Here is a 17,417-nt window from a genome sequence, read left to right as displayed (position 1 = left end):
AAATCAGCCATTACGACGCTATCAAGACACCGCCAAAATACATTTTAGTCTACTAAGTCAACTGTAGATTTAGTCGACTATGATCTTATGATATTTAGTCGACTAAACCTAGACAAAAACTAAACCATTTCAGATGACTAAAATATGGCAAAAACGAAAATGGAATTTTATTCAAACGACTATGACTAAAACTAAATTTGCTGTCAAAATCAACACTGCCTCAGGTTATTATCGGGCGTGCTGCTGTCTCATGCCAGCCCCCAACACCCTGCCCCCTGCATGCTGTCCTGGACATGGGAGGGGTGTTGTGTGGGGGAGCAGCATGCTCTGACTGGGCCTAGTTGGGGAGGGGACGGGGTGGGTCTAGAGGAAAGTATGGGAGACTGAGTATGTGTGGACGAGCAAGAGAAGGAGGGGTGGTGGAAAGGAATCAGTAAAAGTGTAAAATGGGAGTGGACAGAGTGGGATGGATAGAGTGCCCCCCCCCCCTTACATCAAATGGGGGGGGGGGGGGTGACAGAAGGAAGGAAGGAGTACCTCTAAAGCTTAAGAAGCAGCATCCTTTTGCCTCACACCAGAGTACAGCGATTTGTGGAGAGAAAGCCTGACCCAGTGGGGCTCCATCAGCTCTGCTGCTGACAACAACCCGGGGGAGAGCGGGAGAGGAGAGCTGCAGGACACCCGACATACCAACATACCATCGCTAACTGATAAGTCAGTGGCAAGGAACCCCTCAAACCCACCCCCTAACACCCACCCACGCCGACAGCTCGCCCCCCACCCAGCCCCGCACGAGGACGAACTCCAGGACAAGATTGAAGAGAGAAGTGACCAATCAAACCAATAAAGAAGATTTTTTTAAATCCTCCACTTTCACTCATCCAACCGGACAAAAAAGTAACCTGACACAAGCTGCCCAAGCTTGCATCTGTAGGAGAGAAAGAGTAAAGGAAAGCACGGCAAACTGGAGGGGGAACAGCTAGACAGCGCCTGGGCCCCACACCACAATGTGAGTACAGACATGCAGCTGCATAACTTCAGATGCAGTCAATTTGACATTAATAGCATTATTATTAAGCTGCTGCATGAGCTTTCAATGCAACTGGTAGTAAGTCAGAGTCTTTGTCAGCTTGTGTATACTTGCACCACAGAAAACTACAGCGTATTCATGAAACCACTTAAAGCCTATATACTTTGTTGTATATCAATAGCTATTTGTCAGTGACTATTTTTGACGAATGTTCCTCTATTTTCGCCAAATGTTTCTCTATGTTTTTTATTTATTATATCATGGCCAGTATAGGGATGCCAGGGTTCACGATGTGGTTAACTTGTGAGAGTGTAAGAATGAACCCAATGCGTTAAATAAAGAAAAGACTTATGAGGCATTTGAGACCTGCCCAGTTAATGCAGCTCTCTTGTTCTCAAGACAATAGAATAATAGAACAATAGAGGCTCTGTAGAAACATATTAATAACTGTTGGGACTCACTGGCCAACTTGAGTATAGACTATAGCATTACGTCAGATAGTAATCGTGTAGTAATGACTGTGTGTAACCATATTGTATCCACATTAAGCTCACGGTACAAATACAACGCAGTGTCCAAGAATGTCCAGGTTTGGGACAAACAAAGAGCGTGACGCGATGTGTTATTCAAAGAAGTGCTATTCAGAGAATAACAAGAACACTTAGTGGATGGCTGGGTGGAGCGGACCGATGTATTTTCAGCAAGGGGCACAATGAGTCATTTTTACACACAGACACACACACACACACACACACACACACACACACACACACACACACACACACACACACACACACACACACACACACACACACACACACACACACACACTCACACACATGGACACACACACGCGCACACACACACACACACACGCACACACACACACACACACACACACACACACACACACACACACACACACACACACACACACACACACACACACACACACACACACACGTAGGCCTATGACCTTCCACCTGAAAACAACACTTAAAAACAAAACAATGGGAGAGACGTGGAGCGTAAAACGTCTCTTAGGCGACAGACAGTATCTAAAATAAATGTCTTCCGCTGACAGCCCTCAATATACTGTGTGTGTGTGTGTGTGTGTGTGTGTGTGTGTGTGTGTGTGTGTGTGTGTGTGTGTGTGTGTGTGTGTGTGTGTGTGTGTGTGTGTGTGTGTGCTAAAACACCAGTAGTCTACTCACATGAACCCTAGCACATGAACCCTAGCATCCCCATATTCTGGTCATGTCATGATTGGTGAACATTCGGACAAAATGCGTTGTGACACGTCATTATATCGGCTATTTTTTTCCGGTGAAGAGGTTTGGTGTAGAGGGAAAAAAGGATGGGGCCAAGTACAGAAGCCTGGGGGATCCTGGTCAATGAAATAGGCCTATACTGTTTAGTTCACCCAACTATATCAATTACGCACCCCGTGAAGCCTTGAATTCATGGGGTGTTCAATTTGTTGTTGTTTTTTCACATTCCTGAGCCAATAATTGTATGACCAGAGACTCAAAGAGTCTCCTACTGACCGATGGTCCAGTTATCAAATTATTGGCTCAGGAATGCGACAAAAACTAAAAACCTCTCCATGAATTCAAGGCTTTATGGGGTGTATAATTGATAGAAAATAAGATTTGTTTTGGGTGAACTACTCCTTTAAGTGGTTAATAATACTTACTATGCTGGAGAAAACACATCAGCAAAGACAAAATACTATTTGACTTTTGTTTATTCACGTTGTGACAGTTTGTGATTGCCTTGTTGGCTTGAATAAATAAACAAGAGCAATTTATTGCACTCACCAAGGGGGAGCAGTTTGTATCTTGTAGTAACTTGGCAGTGAGAGACAGTTTTGTATTGGCAGGAAACAGTGCTGGGTCAGTTCTGACAGCCAGTGCGCTTACAGAACTCATTGTCAGGAGGCTGGTTAGCAGTGATGGAAGAAGTACTCACACGTTCTACTTAAGTAAAAGTGTCAATACTGCAATGTAGATATGCTCTGTTACAAGTAGAAGTCCCATATTCAAAATGTACTTGAGTAAAAGCACAAGTAAAAGGAAAAGTATCGGCATCAAAATATACTTAAAGTACCAAAAGTAAAAGTACTCATTGACTTTCCTACTACCACTGAGATAGAAAGAGTTACGTAATCTCCATTCAGGCCAACCCGTTTACAGCAGTATCGGATCATGTAAGCGAAGAATATTCATATAATATTCATCAATCATTTATTGCCAAAACCAACTTTTGGAATTTGTTTACTGCTGGTGTGCTCAGAGATAACAAGATTGTGAAAGTAATGCTTACTGTATATACTGTATATATATTAAAATTGGCTAATGAGAGGGTGGGTGGTCGGACCTCTGACGTTATTCTGACTCAGCCATAAACAAACCACAGCCACGTCACTAAAACAAACAACATAAACGAACCATGGCCACGTCACAATGACAACATAACCATAAACAAACCACGAGTCAGCTCCATATATGGGCACAAAAGGGGGCATGCCCATATATGGGCATATACTGATGGCATCAGGAATCTCCATATATGAGCATAAAAGTGACAAGGACTGGCAGATACAGAGATCTACTTATATGGGCATATCAGCATGCCCATATATGGGCATATACTGATGATATCATGGATCTCCACATATGGGCATAAAAGGGACAAGGACTGACAGATACAGATATCTCCATATATGGGCATACAAGGGACACGGGTAAACAGACAGAAACAGACACCTATTGGTTAGATCCGGCAATGCGACGTAGGTGTGAGGGCCCGAACCGCAAGTATACCAAAATAACTGTGATTATCTCAAATCATTTCAATCATGTTATGTTATGTAATAATTGTGACAGGCCTTGGTGACACTGTGACACATCTTGCTGAGTGGGCCATTTCTGTGTCATCTCTGGCAGCTGACCTGAGTCTATTGTTCAGAGCTGTCCCCATGGCTGGCGGGGCCACTGACACATCTTGACCCTCGGGGAAGCAAACACATCGTTGCTGTCGGGCAGAAACCTCTTATCTCCATATTTTGGAACTTTTTGTGTTTTTTCGTAAATAAATGCGCTACTTTATCTACAGCGTCACACAAAAGTAGCAAAAGTAGCAGATCTGCAAGCTCGAAACGCGGCTCGAAACGCGGCGTGAAGCGACGCGTTTTGAGTTTGTAGATCTGATACTCTTCATACTTTTGAATTTGAATCCTGAAAAGTAACCGTTTTTGGACATATGAGGTTTCCACCCGACAGAGACGATATCCTGTACGCGACACAGCTGCGTACCAGCGACAAGCTGTTGTAACATTGAGTGTATTCAATACTTTAGTGCAGGAAAACACAGTCAAGAGCAGAAATTACATGGTGACATTTTGCCTCGTTATATCAAATGCAAACACATGTATATGAACTTTAAAGCAGCACTATAACTTTCCTCTTCTACCCCGGATTTGAACCCAGTTGCCTGTGCAAGTGCTGAAATTATTACCATTGAGCTAATAGCCTGCTTGCTCAGGGGATGAATTGAATCTTGTTGTGTCAAAAAAAATTGTGTCAGATCATGTGTCTAGGTGAGACATGACTTTTGACAACATCTAAATGTCTCAACAGAAGAGCAGAGGGACAAAATACAACTACCCCAATTGTATAAGTTATATTGTATTAACATTATCTGCCATACAAATTGGACAAAATTACATTTTATTCATTGAAAAAAATTACATTACATAGTGAGGCTTTAATGGATTTCCACTTTGAAGGAAATTGTGATAACATAACAGCACTCATCTACATGCATCTGCTATTGTTGTACAAGGTAGAACAAATCTGCCTTGAATTCCTACAATGCAGTATTATGGAAAAAATAGCAGTCATGACGAAACAGGGAAGAGAGAGATTATACTGTAGCTTGTAATGCTTTTGAGCCCTATAAAATACTTTGTTGTGCGACAAAAATAACTGATCTACAAGCTTGTGATGTGACATGTGGACTTGCAGATTGGCTATTTTCGCTATTTGTTGCCAGGGATGCCAGCCTTTGTGTTAATTGTCACTGTATTATGTACAACCATTTCCATGTGTCTCCACTTCTAATAATCAATAAATGTTTACAATTTTCTCCCACATTTAGCCCTGTAGCGCAAACTGGTTTTCATTTAGCCACAAGGCAATATACTCTAGCCTTCTACTACACATCAACAATCACCACTCAGCCATAGTAGTTGCGGTAGCTCCTCTCTTCTAAGGTTATACATGCGAGACGTTGTGTATGGAACTTTTTATTTTACCATTACCATTCCCACCAAGCCCGAGACAGCCGTGGGACATAAAACGTATGAGGAATTTGTCAAAAGCATGCAGCATGTGTTGCGTCTTGCACCGCATTTGGTTACCTATCGAATTCTGTTCATGTCCATTGTGTCCTGCCATCACTGCAATGACGGCAGGTCACAAAATCGGACGTCTAACACATGAGGTGTAACAGCCGAGCATGTCCACGACCGTGACAAAATAAAGTATACACTGCACTGTATTTTCTTACTTTACCAGGACCTGCGGGCATACACGAAAATAAAATACATGAAAAGCTGTAGCTGCAAGGGCTTTACACACAGTTATTGATATAATGGAAAACCTTTTTTTCCCCATCAGCGCAGAGTTCCAGCTGACTACTATCTTTGTGGAGCTCGGTGTGTGTGTGTGTGTGTGTGTGTGTGTGTGTGTGTGTGTGTGTGTGTGTGTGTGTGTGCGTGTGCGTGCACGTGCGTGACTGCCTGCGTCTGTGTCTCAGTAAAATTAAACTACATTAATTCTGCGTTCACACTGGCAAATACAAAGATACAGGCTACCATTACCTTTTCAATAGAGGCCAGCGACGTGAAGATACAAAGATACATCTGACGTTTCTAGCTGCTACAAAAGATAAAACAGCTACAAAGCTACAAAAAAAGTTGAGCTGGTTTCAACTTCAGCTACAAAGACACAAAGCTACAAATTTGCTGTATAGCTTGTATCTTTTGTATCTGCTGCAGTGTGAACGCAGCATTAGGGGAGAACGCCACATGTGTTTCTATTAGTAAAGTGTATTTGGGGAGAGCCCATTCACTTGAACTTCACCTACAGGGGTCCAGTATATGTGCAGCCCTGGCCCCTGACCATACTTGATTTGATAGGCAATTCAATGACAATTTTTTTGTCCAAGTCCAACCGTACAGCCAGGCCCTGACAACACTGCCAAACGTTTTAATTTGACTCTTTATTTATTTTCTATTTTATTTCATATGTACATTTGTTTTTACAAACAAGGGCCCAAACAAGGGCCCAAATACATACAATACTTTTTCTCAATTACAGTACATTTAAGGCCCAATAGGTCTGCTAATGATGTACCATGCATGTTAAAGTCATACATACTTTACATTATTCCCCACCATTTTCCTTATTATACTTCATTGTTGTTACACTTTGGACGTTGAGCTGCCTACAATGTTTAGCTGCCAACTGAACCTATATCCGTCTGGGGGCACAGGGGGCTTTCACTTAGGAAGTGGCCAAACCCCCGACAGGGGGCTTTTTTCTAGTACAGTGAATGAGGTATCTGAATTTAACACTATCAGGAGCAGTGGGGGTTAAGTGTCTTGCTCAGGGACCGTTCGGAGAACTTCTGTTTCCCAAGGAAACTTTTTCTGTACCCTCTCGTGCACCACATGGCCGCCCGGCCCGCAAGCATAAACAAACGCACACGTGCAGGCAACACCCATATCATGTACACACAAACACACTTTGATTCCACCTTCATCTCTGCAGTGCACGCTCAACACGGCAATTAGGGGGCCCTTTCCTCCTGGCCAATCAGCACTCAGATAAGCATCATCTTATAGACGGGCATCAGTCACAGCGGGCCGTCTTCCTGTCCATATACTGTAGATAAGACGCGTAACCTTCTCCTGAACCCGCCACAGCGCTAGGCCTTTGAACGCCATGTAGGCGGCTTGATTGCGGCTCCTTGGTGTATTGTGCAGCCAGACTGCCAGGCTTTGCCACTTGTCAGCTCTGCTACTGGAGGAATATGAGAGTTAATTGTTAATTGTTAAATGTGGATGTCCGACCACTCAAACAGATCAAACTGTGTGTTCAGTTTTCCTATCGGTGGTTTTCAAACTTATTAGAGCTAGGTCTAGGTGTGTCTGGTAATATTGTTGACCTATTTTGTAATGACGTCCGTGGCAACAAATCATTTACACACTTCAGCTCAGGAATAACCATTTACCATTTACCCTTATGCAATGCTATTGCATTCAGATTTGGCGGTGTGACTCTGCTCATGTGATATTACAGGTTCCTTGCGCAAGCATGTCACAGATCTGATATCACAAACCCCCCGAGCAGAGCATGGTATACAGATATTACATGAACATTGAACGTTCAATACATAATTAAACTACCACATAGCATACATAGCACAATCCATAGAACCACAGTACAATCTACAAATCATCCTATTAACAATAAGAACCAAATGCCACAGGGAGGAAGCCAGGGAGGTGGAGGAATTTGACACTGACAGCTGACAACCGGCGCTGACAGCTAAGCACGTAGAATGAACAGTGAACAGAGAGCTGCTTAAATGAAGCGCCAGAGATGCGCTGTGGGAATAAGGGCGTGAGTGAGTTGGCTCGTAGCGATTAATGAGAATGACGTGTGGTAGTACGTATGAATAGGCTCAATGCACAGCAGCCGTATTGGAAAGAAATTGGGCCTCTCCTTACTTCCTTCACAGGTGTTACCAATGATACTAATGAAGGCTCTGTTCCATTCTGGTCAAACAGAGTCAGGGTGCTGATATTGTGCATGTAGGCTCACTGGAAACACTCTCATGGCTCCTTGAGGGGGTTCGAAATGGCCCCTTACGGGTGTGTAACTCTGAGAGTGTACAAATGGAACCAAATGGAACGGTAAGGGTCCATTTGGTTCCATTTGTACACTCTTAGAGTTATGGAGGTCCTTGAAATTAAGTTTTGAGAACCACTGTGCTATACTAAATGGAACGGAGCCTTCATTAGTACCATTGGTAACACCTGTGAAGGAATTAAGAAAGGGGCCCAAAGTTTTTACAATATGGCTGCTGTGCATAGAGTCTATTAGCTTGTTAACGATTGAATGGGGGGGGGTCCGGGGAGTGTGAACGTAGCCAAAAAAACTCCTACCTTCCATGTCTACATGAACTATCGTTACGCTGAATATGTCCCTCAACCCCAGCATGGCGATGACCCCTGATTGTGACCCTCTCTCTCTCTCTCTCTCCAGTTCACCATGAGTATGTCAGGTACTCTGGAGCGGGGGGCTCACCACCAGGCCTTGGACCTCTCCGAGGAGCTCCCGCCTCACCCCCACCCCCACCACCAACAACACCACCACCACCAACAGCAGCAGCACGCCAACAACCACCACCAGCTGCACCACTCCAACTCCCTGGCCTCCACCACGGCCATGGGGGCGGGCGGACAGGGCGGAGGAGAGGGCACGCCGTCGCGCGTGGTGGTGGTGCCGCCCCCGTACTCGGCGGCCGAGAGCGGCGGCGGGGGCGGCAGCGAGGCCCCGCTGGAGCTGCGCGGCTCGCTGGACTGCTGGGCTTGCTCGGTGCTGGTGACGGCCCAGAACCTGGTGATCGCCGGTGTCAACGCCTGCCTGGCCGGCGTGGTGTTCGGCACCATCCTGACGCCCGCCATCGTCATGGTGGTGTTCGGCTTCCTCTGCCACTCCACGGTAAGGACAGAGTGAATATAATATAGCAGTGATTCTCTACTTTTTATTCTATTTTATCAAGGTTTCCCCCAGTTTCATAATGTATTAGGCCTCAGACCCCCATTTCATACCAGTTCTATATCTGGGACGCCAATCTACACTGTAAAATCCTCAGTGTTAATCAAGCTCTGAGAGTGTACGAATGGAATCAAATGGACCCGTACATCCCAAAATTGAGACACATCAGCTGCATAATTGCCGATACTGATGTCATCAAAAAAGGTCATATACAGTACATTATAGGCCGATATATAGGCCAAACTGATACATATCAGTCAGGCTCTAATGTATGGATTATTTATGCTTGGTATAGCCTACATATGCACTTTGGCAGCAACGCCCCAGATTCATGCCCTTAATATTGATTTAATAGCAGATTACCAGAGCTCTGACAGGCACAGAGGTATGAGAGGCTATCCCCCTATCTCCCCTGTCTCCAGGTGGTGCCTTTTATTTATCCAGACTGTTACATAATTCATATACCCAGACATGGCTCTCCATGACTGGCTATCCAACGTGCCCCTAATAATCTCCATGATATATTACAGTATAATAATAAATAGTATTCCCTGGGCCAGTGAATTACAGTATACACGCACGCATGCACACTACTGTTGTTTCACATTCACCGAAGTGATTTAACAACTTAAAGGGATAGTTCACCCCCAAAATGACTTTTTTTCCTATCGATTAGCCACCCCATGTAGACTTGAATTTATGGATATTTTTTGTGTGTGATAGTGATAGTGGAGAGAGAGACATGGAATAGTCAAATGGTCTGCCCGGGCCAGGAATCAAACCGGGTTGCTGATCAGGACATTGCTCCCATGTGGTATGCGCCCTAACCACTTTACTCAAAACTTATAACAATTTTGAATACAGGAATTTTACTTTGTACATGGTGGTGGTCTTAAGTAAGTAATCTGAGTATCTCTGATTTAGGCACACACACGCACGCACGCCACGCACGCCACGCACACACGCACGCACGCACGCACGCACGCACGCACGCACACACACACACACACACACACACACACACACACACACACACACACACACACACACACACACACACACACACACACACACACACACGAAAGACCAGGGTGTCTTCATCTCCTAACTTCAATGCAGCCGTTTCAAATAGTTTCAGGGAGTCGAGGGGTTTGGCCGTGCTGGGTCTGTGAGCTTTTTGTAATCTGATAAGTGTGAGGGGATGGCTGAGTTTGAGAGAACCACAGGTCTCAGAAGTCCAGAGAGACAGGCTGACGTCACAGCAGAAAGCCTTGAAGAGAGCTTGGTATTTAGGCTGACGAACGAACAAGGTTCTGGGGCACATGGAGCAGAAAAACTAAATAGGAACTGTCCCAGTACAACATTTGCTGAGCGCATGCAGTTCATTGAACTGAGACACTGTCTGTGAGCATCAGTTTGAGTTTTTATTTAATTAACCAGATGAACCCTAGCATCCAGATTCTGGCCATGTCATTGATTGACTGAATCATTGATTGATTGAATCATTGATTGACTGAATCATTGATTGACACAAATTTTCGTTGCTGTCGGGCAGAGCTAACTAATTTTTCCGCTTTTTTTCCCCATAAATCAGTGCTATTGAACACCCTTTACGTCTGTGTGTTGATTGCAAAAATATTGAACCAATGAAAAGTATTAAAAAGCGCTTCTGACAAAACCAGCTAACTCCATTGGATCCTCAAACTTTCTGCTAAACCAGCTAACTCCACCAAAGGGGGGTGGAGTTAGCTGGTTTTGCTGACTCCAGGCTCCACCCCTTTTGACCTCCAACCTCATTGTGAGCTTGGAGGTCCATTCAGTTGTTGAGCAAAACCTACAAAGTTTTGTTTTGTTTTTGTTATTTCCTGAAAAATGAACATTTTGGAGTTAGCTGGTTTCTGCCTGACAGCAGAGATATGCATGATTAGCCTACTATATTTTGTACTTATCTGTCAAAAGGATAAAACACACCAAAAAACTGTAGAGGTTTTTTCCATCATTATAGGTGAACATTTGGCAAACATTCCGTGAAAATAAACAAACATTCCATGAAAATACGCAAACATTCAGCCAAAAACAGTTGGCACACACATTTGGTGAAAATACGCGAACATTCGGTGAAAATACAGCTCAGCGTGACACAATGTGAGCTTGTAGATTGACAATTTTCATTATTTGACGTAAAACAAAGTTTATAGCGTTTCAGTGGTTAACATTAGAGATGTTGCTGAGTAGCTGAAGACACGTAATCGCTTGCACGCGCACGCCAACACATTCTCACAGATAAGCAAACGCACGCACGCACGCACGCACGCACGCACGCACACACACACACACACACACACACACACACACACACACACACACACACACACACACACACACACGTCACACACGTCACACACGTCACACACAGCCACAACCAACTTGACCTATTAATCAGCAAAAAGTATCTCAGATTCCTCCTATAATATAAGTCATTCTGGTTCACAGACTCTGAATAGTCCACTCCTATCTACTGAGTGTCTTGTCTAATAATGACCACCGCAGACCACAGTTCCCAGTCGGCCCCTCCTCCTCCCCCCTTCGCACCAATTACAGCTCATGTGACACCAGCTTACAGGGGGATTAGTCAAGGAACCTGTTGGACTGGGAAAAAGACGGGCAGACGTTTAAAAGAAAAGATGGTGGTGGTGGAGGGGGGTGAGGAGAGACAGCTGAGAAAGAAAGGAGAAAATGGTGGTTGTGTGTGTTCAGGGCCGTGTAGGGCAGCTTTGATTACACAACCCCCCCAACACGCACGCACACGCACACGCACAGGCACACGCACACGCATAAAGTAAAAAAGAAAAATGGAGCATTTCCAGAAAGAAAGACATTCTAGAGAATTTCATGAATTAAAAAAATAGATCAAGGAAATTCCATTAATTAAAACAAAGAACTTAAGAAGTAGTGAAAATAGCAGATCTACACGCTCACAGACACGTTGTGAGCTTGTAGATCTGCAATTTTCACTATGGTTTGGGCCCCGGGGGAGAAATCAAATTTCTCTTTTGGGTGTCGAGCTAAAAGGTTTGGGAACCACTGCTCCATCTCCATATTTCTTCATCGTGCAACAGTGTCACACAAAAATGGCTGATGTGCAAGCTCACATAGGGAGGGATGCAAGGATTCATGGGTTTAAAAAAAAAATACCAAAAAAAACAAGAAGGCAACTCTAAGGGAATCTAAGGCATGAGGTTTTATTCCAAATAAACATCCATCAACAAAAACAATCCTTGCACTTTCTCCTGCAAAGCTGCCTTTTACCATCTGGAACCGCAAAGAAGGCCCCATGACGGAGTAAAAAAGAAACACAGGCATACTTGTTTGAGTGAGTCTTATCTCTCGTCTGTCACAACTCCTACCCACCCTGACCCGCTCTCTCCCACCCCCTCCCTCCCCCGGCTTTCACTCCACTCCATCTGCCCTCTGTGTTGTTGCAAACCATCAATCTAACCCCATACCCAGTGGTGGAAAAAAGTATAGTCAAATGTTTTACTGACTGAGAAATACTCTGTTAGAAGTAAAAGTCTGGTAGGCCTACTCAAAATTTACTTGAGTAAAAGTACAAAAGTAGTGGCATCAAAATATGCTTTAAGTACCAAAAGTAAAAGTACTCATTATGCAGTCCCCATTTCACAACTTATTATGTGTAAAAAAAATCCACTTCATAACATGAAGTGGATTTAATAGCCAACATGACACGTCTCTGAGATGCAGTGGAGTAGAAGTAAAAGTATTGAAAATTGGAAACACTACAGTAAAGTAAAAAATCCTCAAAAGCGTACTTAAGTACAGTACTTGAGTAAATGTACTAACAGTAGTTAATTTACACCACTGCCCCATTCCTAACTTTTTTAGTTTTTCTCTCCACTGGCAAAAAGTATTTTGATCAAATTATTGAGCTATTCATTTTTTTGCAACTTCACCAGAAAGTGAACCAGAAGAAGCCTAGCATCCCTATTCTGGGCATGCGTCAAAACAGGCAAATATTCTGCGAAAAATGGGTGAATAGAACATTCATAGAAAATAGCTGGATCTACAACCACATGTATACCTTTTGCTGCTACTGAGCTTTTACCGATATGTGTATTGTATGTACTTACTGATGAATTGAGAGCACAATGGACCACAATGGATTTTTGTGTTATCCTTTTCTAGCATGACTGTTGATTGTACTGCCTGTACAGTTAACAATCTTGTTAATAAAGTATTCAATCAATCAATCTGCAGATCGGCTATTTTCTGCGATTTGTTGTAGAAGGGGAGATAAAAAAAAGTAAAAATATAGTATTATAAACCCGTGGCGGACCCCGTTCAATGAAGTGTTGAGGGTTTAAGTGGTTAAAAAAGAAAAATGAAAACAGCCCCCCCCCCCCCCTTTCCCTCACTCCCACCACTACCCCCTCCTCTTCTGTTAAAATAACCCCTGATCCCTTCACTCCCTTCATCTCCTCCTCCTCCACTCCTATGATCTGTTAGCTCTTACCTCACAGTGAGATAAGGGCTGACCCAGCCCTGGTGTTCCCTCTATCCCACTGCTTCTCAAACCTTTTCATGTCAAGGACCCCCAAATGAACACATATTTGGCCCCCAGTTCTACGAGACTCGGCCACGTCTTTTAAAGCGATCGTTTATCGATCGTTGTGAAGAATAATAGTCTATGATTTGTCAGAGGTTAGTGAAAACGCTCGGAATTGCTGGCAAGGTCGGCTATAGACGATGTTTTAATTAGGCAGTTAATGAGTTAAAGTGGTAGTGGTAGTGGAGCCATAGCCCAGCTGAGTGGTTATCGAGGCTGTCTTGGAATTGGAAGGTTGACCCCTCGGCCTCTTAAGACATATAACCCCCAACAGCTCCCCCCCACATTATGCTCATCTGCACCATTTGAGCAGCCATGAGGGTGAAGCAGTAAAAGTAACTTCCCCTCAGGGGACCAGAAAAAATATAGAATGTCTTCTCCTGCATGGTTTTAGTTACATTTTGGTCTATATACCCTAATCTACAAGCTCAAGCTTGTAGATCTGCTATTTTCGGCTAATGTTCCCCCCAGAAAAGGGATGTGAGGGTTCAAGTGGTTCATTTAAAAATAAAGAAATAAAGTTCCTATCACACAAAGATTTGGCGGCCCCCCCTGCAGTACCTCTGAGGACCCGCTAGGGGGACCCCTACAAATAATTGTAGTGGAGTAGAAGTAAAAATACTGATTATAGGCTCTATGCACAGCAGCCATATTGGAAAGAAATTGGGCTTCTTCTTACTTCCTTCACAGGTGTTACCAATCATACTAATGAAGGCTTTGTTCCATTCTGGTCAGGGTGCTGATATCATGCATGTTGGCTCACTACAAACACTCCATTTTGGTTCCCAAATGGGCCCTTATGGTGGGTGTTTAACTCTGAGAGTTATGGGGGTCCTTGAAAATAAGACAACCACTATGCCACACTAAATGGAACAGAGCCTTAATTAGTATCATTGGTAACACCTGTGAAGGAAGTAAGGAAGGGGCCCAATTCATTCCCAATATGGCTGCTGTGCATAGAGCCACACTCCAAGTAGAGTAAAATTACCTAAAAAAATCACACCCAGTGTGAAGTGAGCGGTGTTATTTTGAAACAACAGTGGTCATCACAGTGATGGAAGCTCACTTTAAAAAAAATGTTTTTTTAAAGTGCGTGGTGATATTTATAGGTTATTATTTCATCATGCGTCTCGCTAGCCAATCAAAGCAAAGGGTCTGAATAGAGTCAGCCAATCACGGTACGGCGAAAAGGGTGTGACTAGAGTCAGCCAATCACAGTAGGGAAAGACGAATTCCCAACCCCACTTAAAGGAGCGGCTACACCGCTCAAAAATGTACTTAAGTACAATACTTGAGTAAACGGACGTAGTCACTTCACGCCACTGATTATCATCCCATCTCGTTTCCACTCCAGGTGCGCCCGCACGGGACGTCCTCCTTCTGCTCGGACCTGCTGACGGACGGCGGCTGCGTGGCTCTCCTGGTGGTGGGCTTCCTCCTGGTCACTCCTCTGCTGGTGCTGGCCCTGGCCGCGTACTGCCGGCTGGCCCGGCACCTGCAGCTGGGCCTCTGCTTCATCCCCTACAGCCGGGCCGTCTACAAGAACCTCCCCGCCACGCAGCACCGCGGCCTGGGCGGCACGGGCTGCTGCGGCGGCGGAGGGGGCCGGGACACCGACAGCAGTGCCAAGGGGAAGGTGTGGGTTTGAGCATGTGGTGGAAAAAAGTACTCACATTTTTTACTTAAGTAAGAGTATCAATACTGCAGAAATACTCTGTTACAAGGTAAACTTCTGGAATTCAAAATGTACTTGAGTAAAAGTACAAAAGTATTGGAATAAAAATGTACTTAAAGTACTAAAAGTAAAAGTAGTCACTGTGCGGAATGTCCCATTTCACAAGTTTTCAAATTTATAAAAAATATTTTGAAAATAGCAGATGTACAAGCTCACAATGTGTCGCATCGCGATATTCGCGACGCATTGGGAGCTTGTAGATCAGTTACAGACCTGTGCGGGTCTATCTGGACCCCTAGTGGTCCCTATACCTGACATTGAGAAACAGTGACTTAAATGCTGGTCAGACACACTTCAGATATAAGTATATTCCTCTGAGACACACTTTCTACACACATTCCACCAGAGAGCAGCGTAGGTTCAATTTTCAACCCAACAACTGCTAGCTGTGACCATTCCTGTCTTGATTCCTGGTCTGTTTTCAATGTGCATATATGCTTTGATGTACATGGATGTAAAGAAATAGATACAAGTGATCTTACACTACAGCCAGTCAGTAAATAAAAAATAAAAATATCTATTAGGCTTTGTATCGCTGTAGTCTGATCAAATGATCTGAGGTGACCAACCAATGTAGGTTGTTTGTCTCGCATGTTTACTTTGTTGTAAAGCAGTGGTTCTCAAACGAGAAGGACGCCCAGAACTCTGAGAGTCTACAAATGGTTCCATTTGTGTGCTCTCAGAGTTACAGACATGTATGTGTCCATTGGGAACCCCCACAAGGACCACACTTTGAGAACCACTGTTGTAGAGGAACGAAGCCTTCGCTACAGAGCGGTCAAACATCTCACCTGAGCACTGGGCTTGGCACTGGTTTCCTATTATGAAACACAGGAGACCATGTACAGAAGATAAAGCTGTATCAACACTGAACACACAACTATATCTTTTGACATTAAAACATGAAGTTTGAACATGAATTTATTTGTTTAGAGTATTTTTGTACATTCATCATCACAGACTGTGGTTTCAATTCCTTGTATATGTCCTTTTTACAAATAAAGTTTTTGGAATCAATTGGAGTTGTGTCCTACAAGAAGGTTGAATGCTACAGTCGATGGAAGCAGATGTAGCTAAGGAGCACAGGGTTCTGTCAGGTATTTCGGGGCCTAATGAATGTTTATCACACTGGGCAGCACGACAACCCAATCACAACTGCTGTATTCACCAGTGGTTCTTTTTGGGCTCGGGGCAACCCTATACATAGTTGTTTCATCCACAGATCCACCAAATTACATTGTGTTACTTTTCACTCTTGCACCTTATTACATATTTTACTACACTGATTTAACATAAGAGTATGATAAGCACTACTGTAGTATAACATTATAATGATTTATTATTATTATTATTATTATTATTATTATTATTATATTATTATTACTCTCCGCAGGAGAGTATTGTTTTCACTTTCTAAATATGACACACCGATTGGTCAAGCCTCGCGTGACACGTGACAATACGGTGAAATACTGTATAAATACATGGCGTCACTTTGACAGTGTCTTTGCCACTGTCAAAGTGAGGTAAGACAGGAACCATCACGAAATGGCTGCATGGCTGATATATAATTGGCAGATAGGACAGATAGGACACTTATATAGACAGGAGGGATATGACACTTACACAGACGGATAGGACACTTACAGTACACAGACAGGACGGATAGGACACTTATACAGACAGGACGGATAGGACACTTATACAGACAGGACGGATAGGACACTTACATAGACAGGACGGATAGGACACTTATACAGACAAGACGGATAGGACACTTATACAGACGGATAGGACACTTATACAGACAGGACGGATCGGACACTTATACAGACAGGATGGATAGGACAGTTAGAACATAAGAATTAGAACATTCCCAACATTCCCAACACAAGTCTGGTAAGAGTGAGGTAAGACAGGAACAATCACGAAATGGTTGAGAAATGGCGGATACTGTAACAATTGGATGGACACTTACACAGACAGGACGGATAGGACACTTACACAGACAGGACGGATAGGACACTTACATAGACAGGACGGATAGGACACTTATACAGACAGGAGGGATAGGACACTTATACAGACAGGACGGATAGGACACTTATACAGATAGAACATTCCCAACATTCCCAACAGCGGAGAGTTGTGCTCCGAGGAGCACTTTTTCTAGTT

At 43.8% G+C, this 17,417-nt stretch overlaps 1 protein-coding gene across 1 annotated transcript; it reads left to right on the top strand.

The window, feature by feature from the left end:
* The first annotated feature begins 525 nt into the window (after window positions 1-525).
* On the top strand, window positions 526-16,200 carry LOC311034880 (transmembrane protein 88-like). The gene is made up of 3 exons (XM_084042911.1): window positions 526-1,009; window positions 8,368-8,826; window positions 14,862-16,200. Exons 2-3 carry the CDS (start codon window positions 8,374-8,376, stop codon window positions 15,153-15,155), a joined length of 747 nt encoding a protein of 248 aa, XP_083899037.1. The 5' UTR covers window positions 526-1,009; window positions 8,368-8,373; the 3' UTR covers window positions 15,156-16,200.
* The last annotated feature ends 1,217 nt before the right edge of the window (window positions 16,201-17,417 follow it).

Source organism: Gymnoscopelus microlampas (genome assembly GCF_963454915.1).
Source record: "Gymnoscopelus microlampas genome assembly, chromosome: 19".
NCBI classification, from domain to species: domain Eukaryota; kingdom Metazoa; phylum Chordata; class Actinopteri; order Myctophiformes; family Myctophidae; genus Gymnoscopelus; species Gymnoscopelus microlampas.
This window is presented reverse-complemented; position numbering and strand designations above follow the sequence as displayed.

What these genes read in the sequence shown, in the direction of transcription:
- LOC311034880 (XM_084042911.1), top strand. Translation starts at nt 8,374, where the DNA reads ATGAGTATGTCAGGTACTCTGGAGCGGGGGGCTCACCACCAGGCCTTG. An exon ending in GCTTCCTCTGCCACTCCACG is followed by an intron (nt 8,827 to 14,861) that starts GTAAGGACAGAG and finishes TTTCCACTCCAG; the next exon opens with GTGCGCCCGCACGGGACGTC.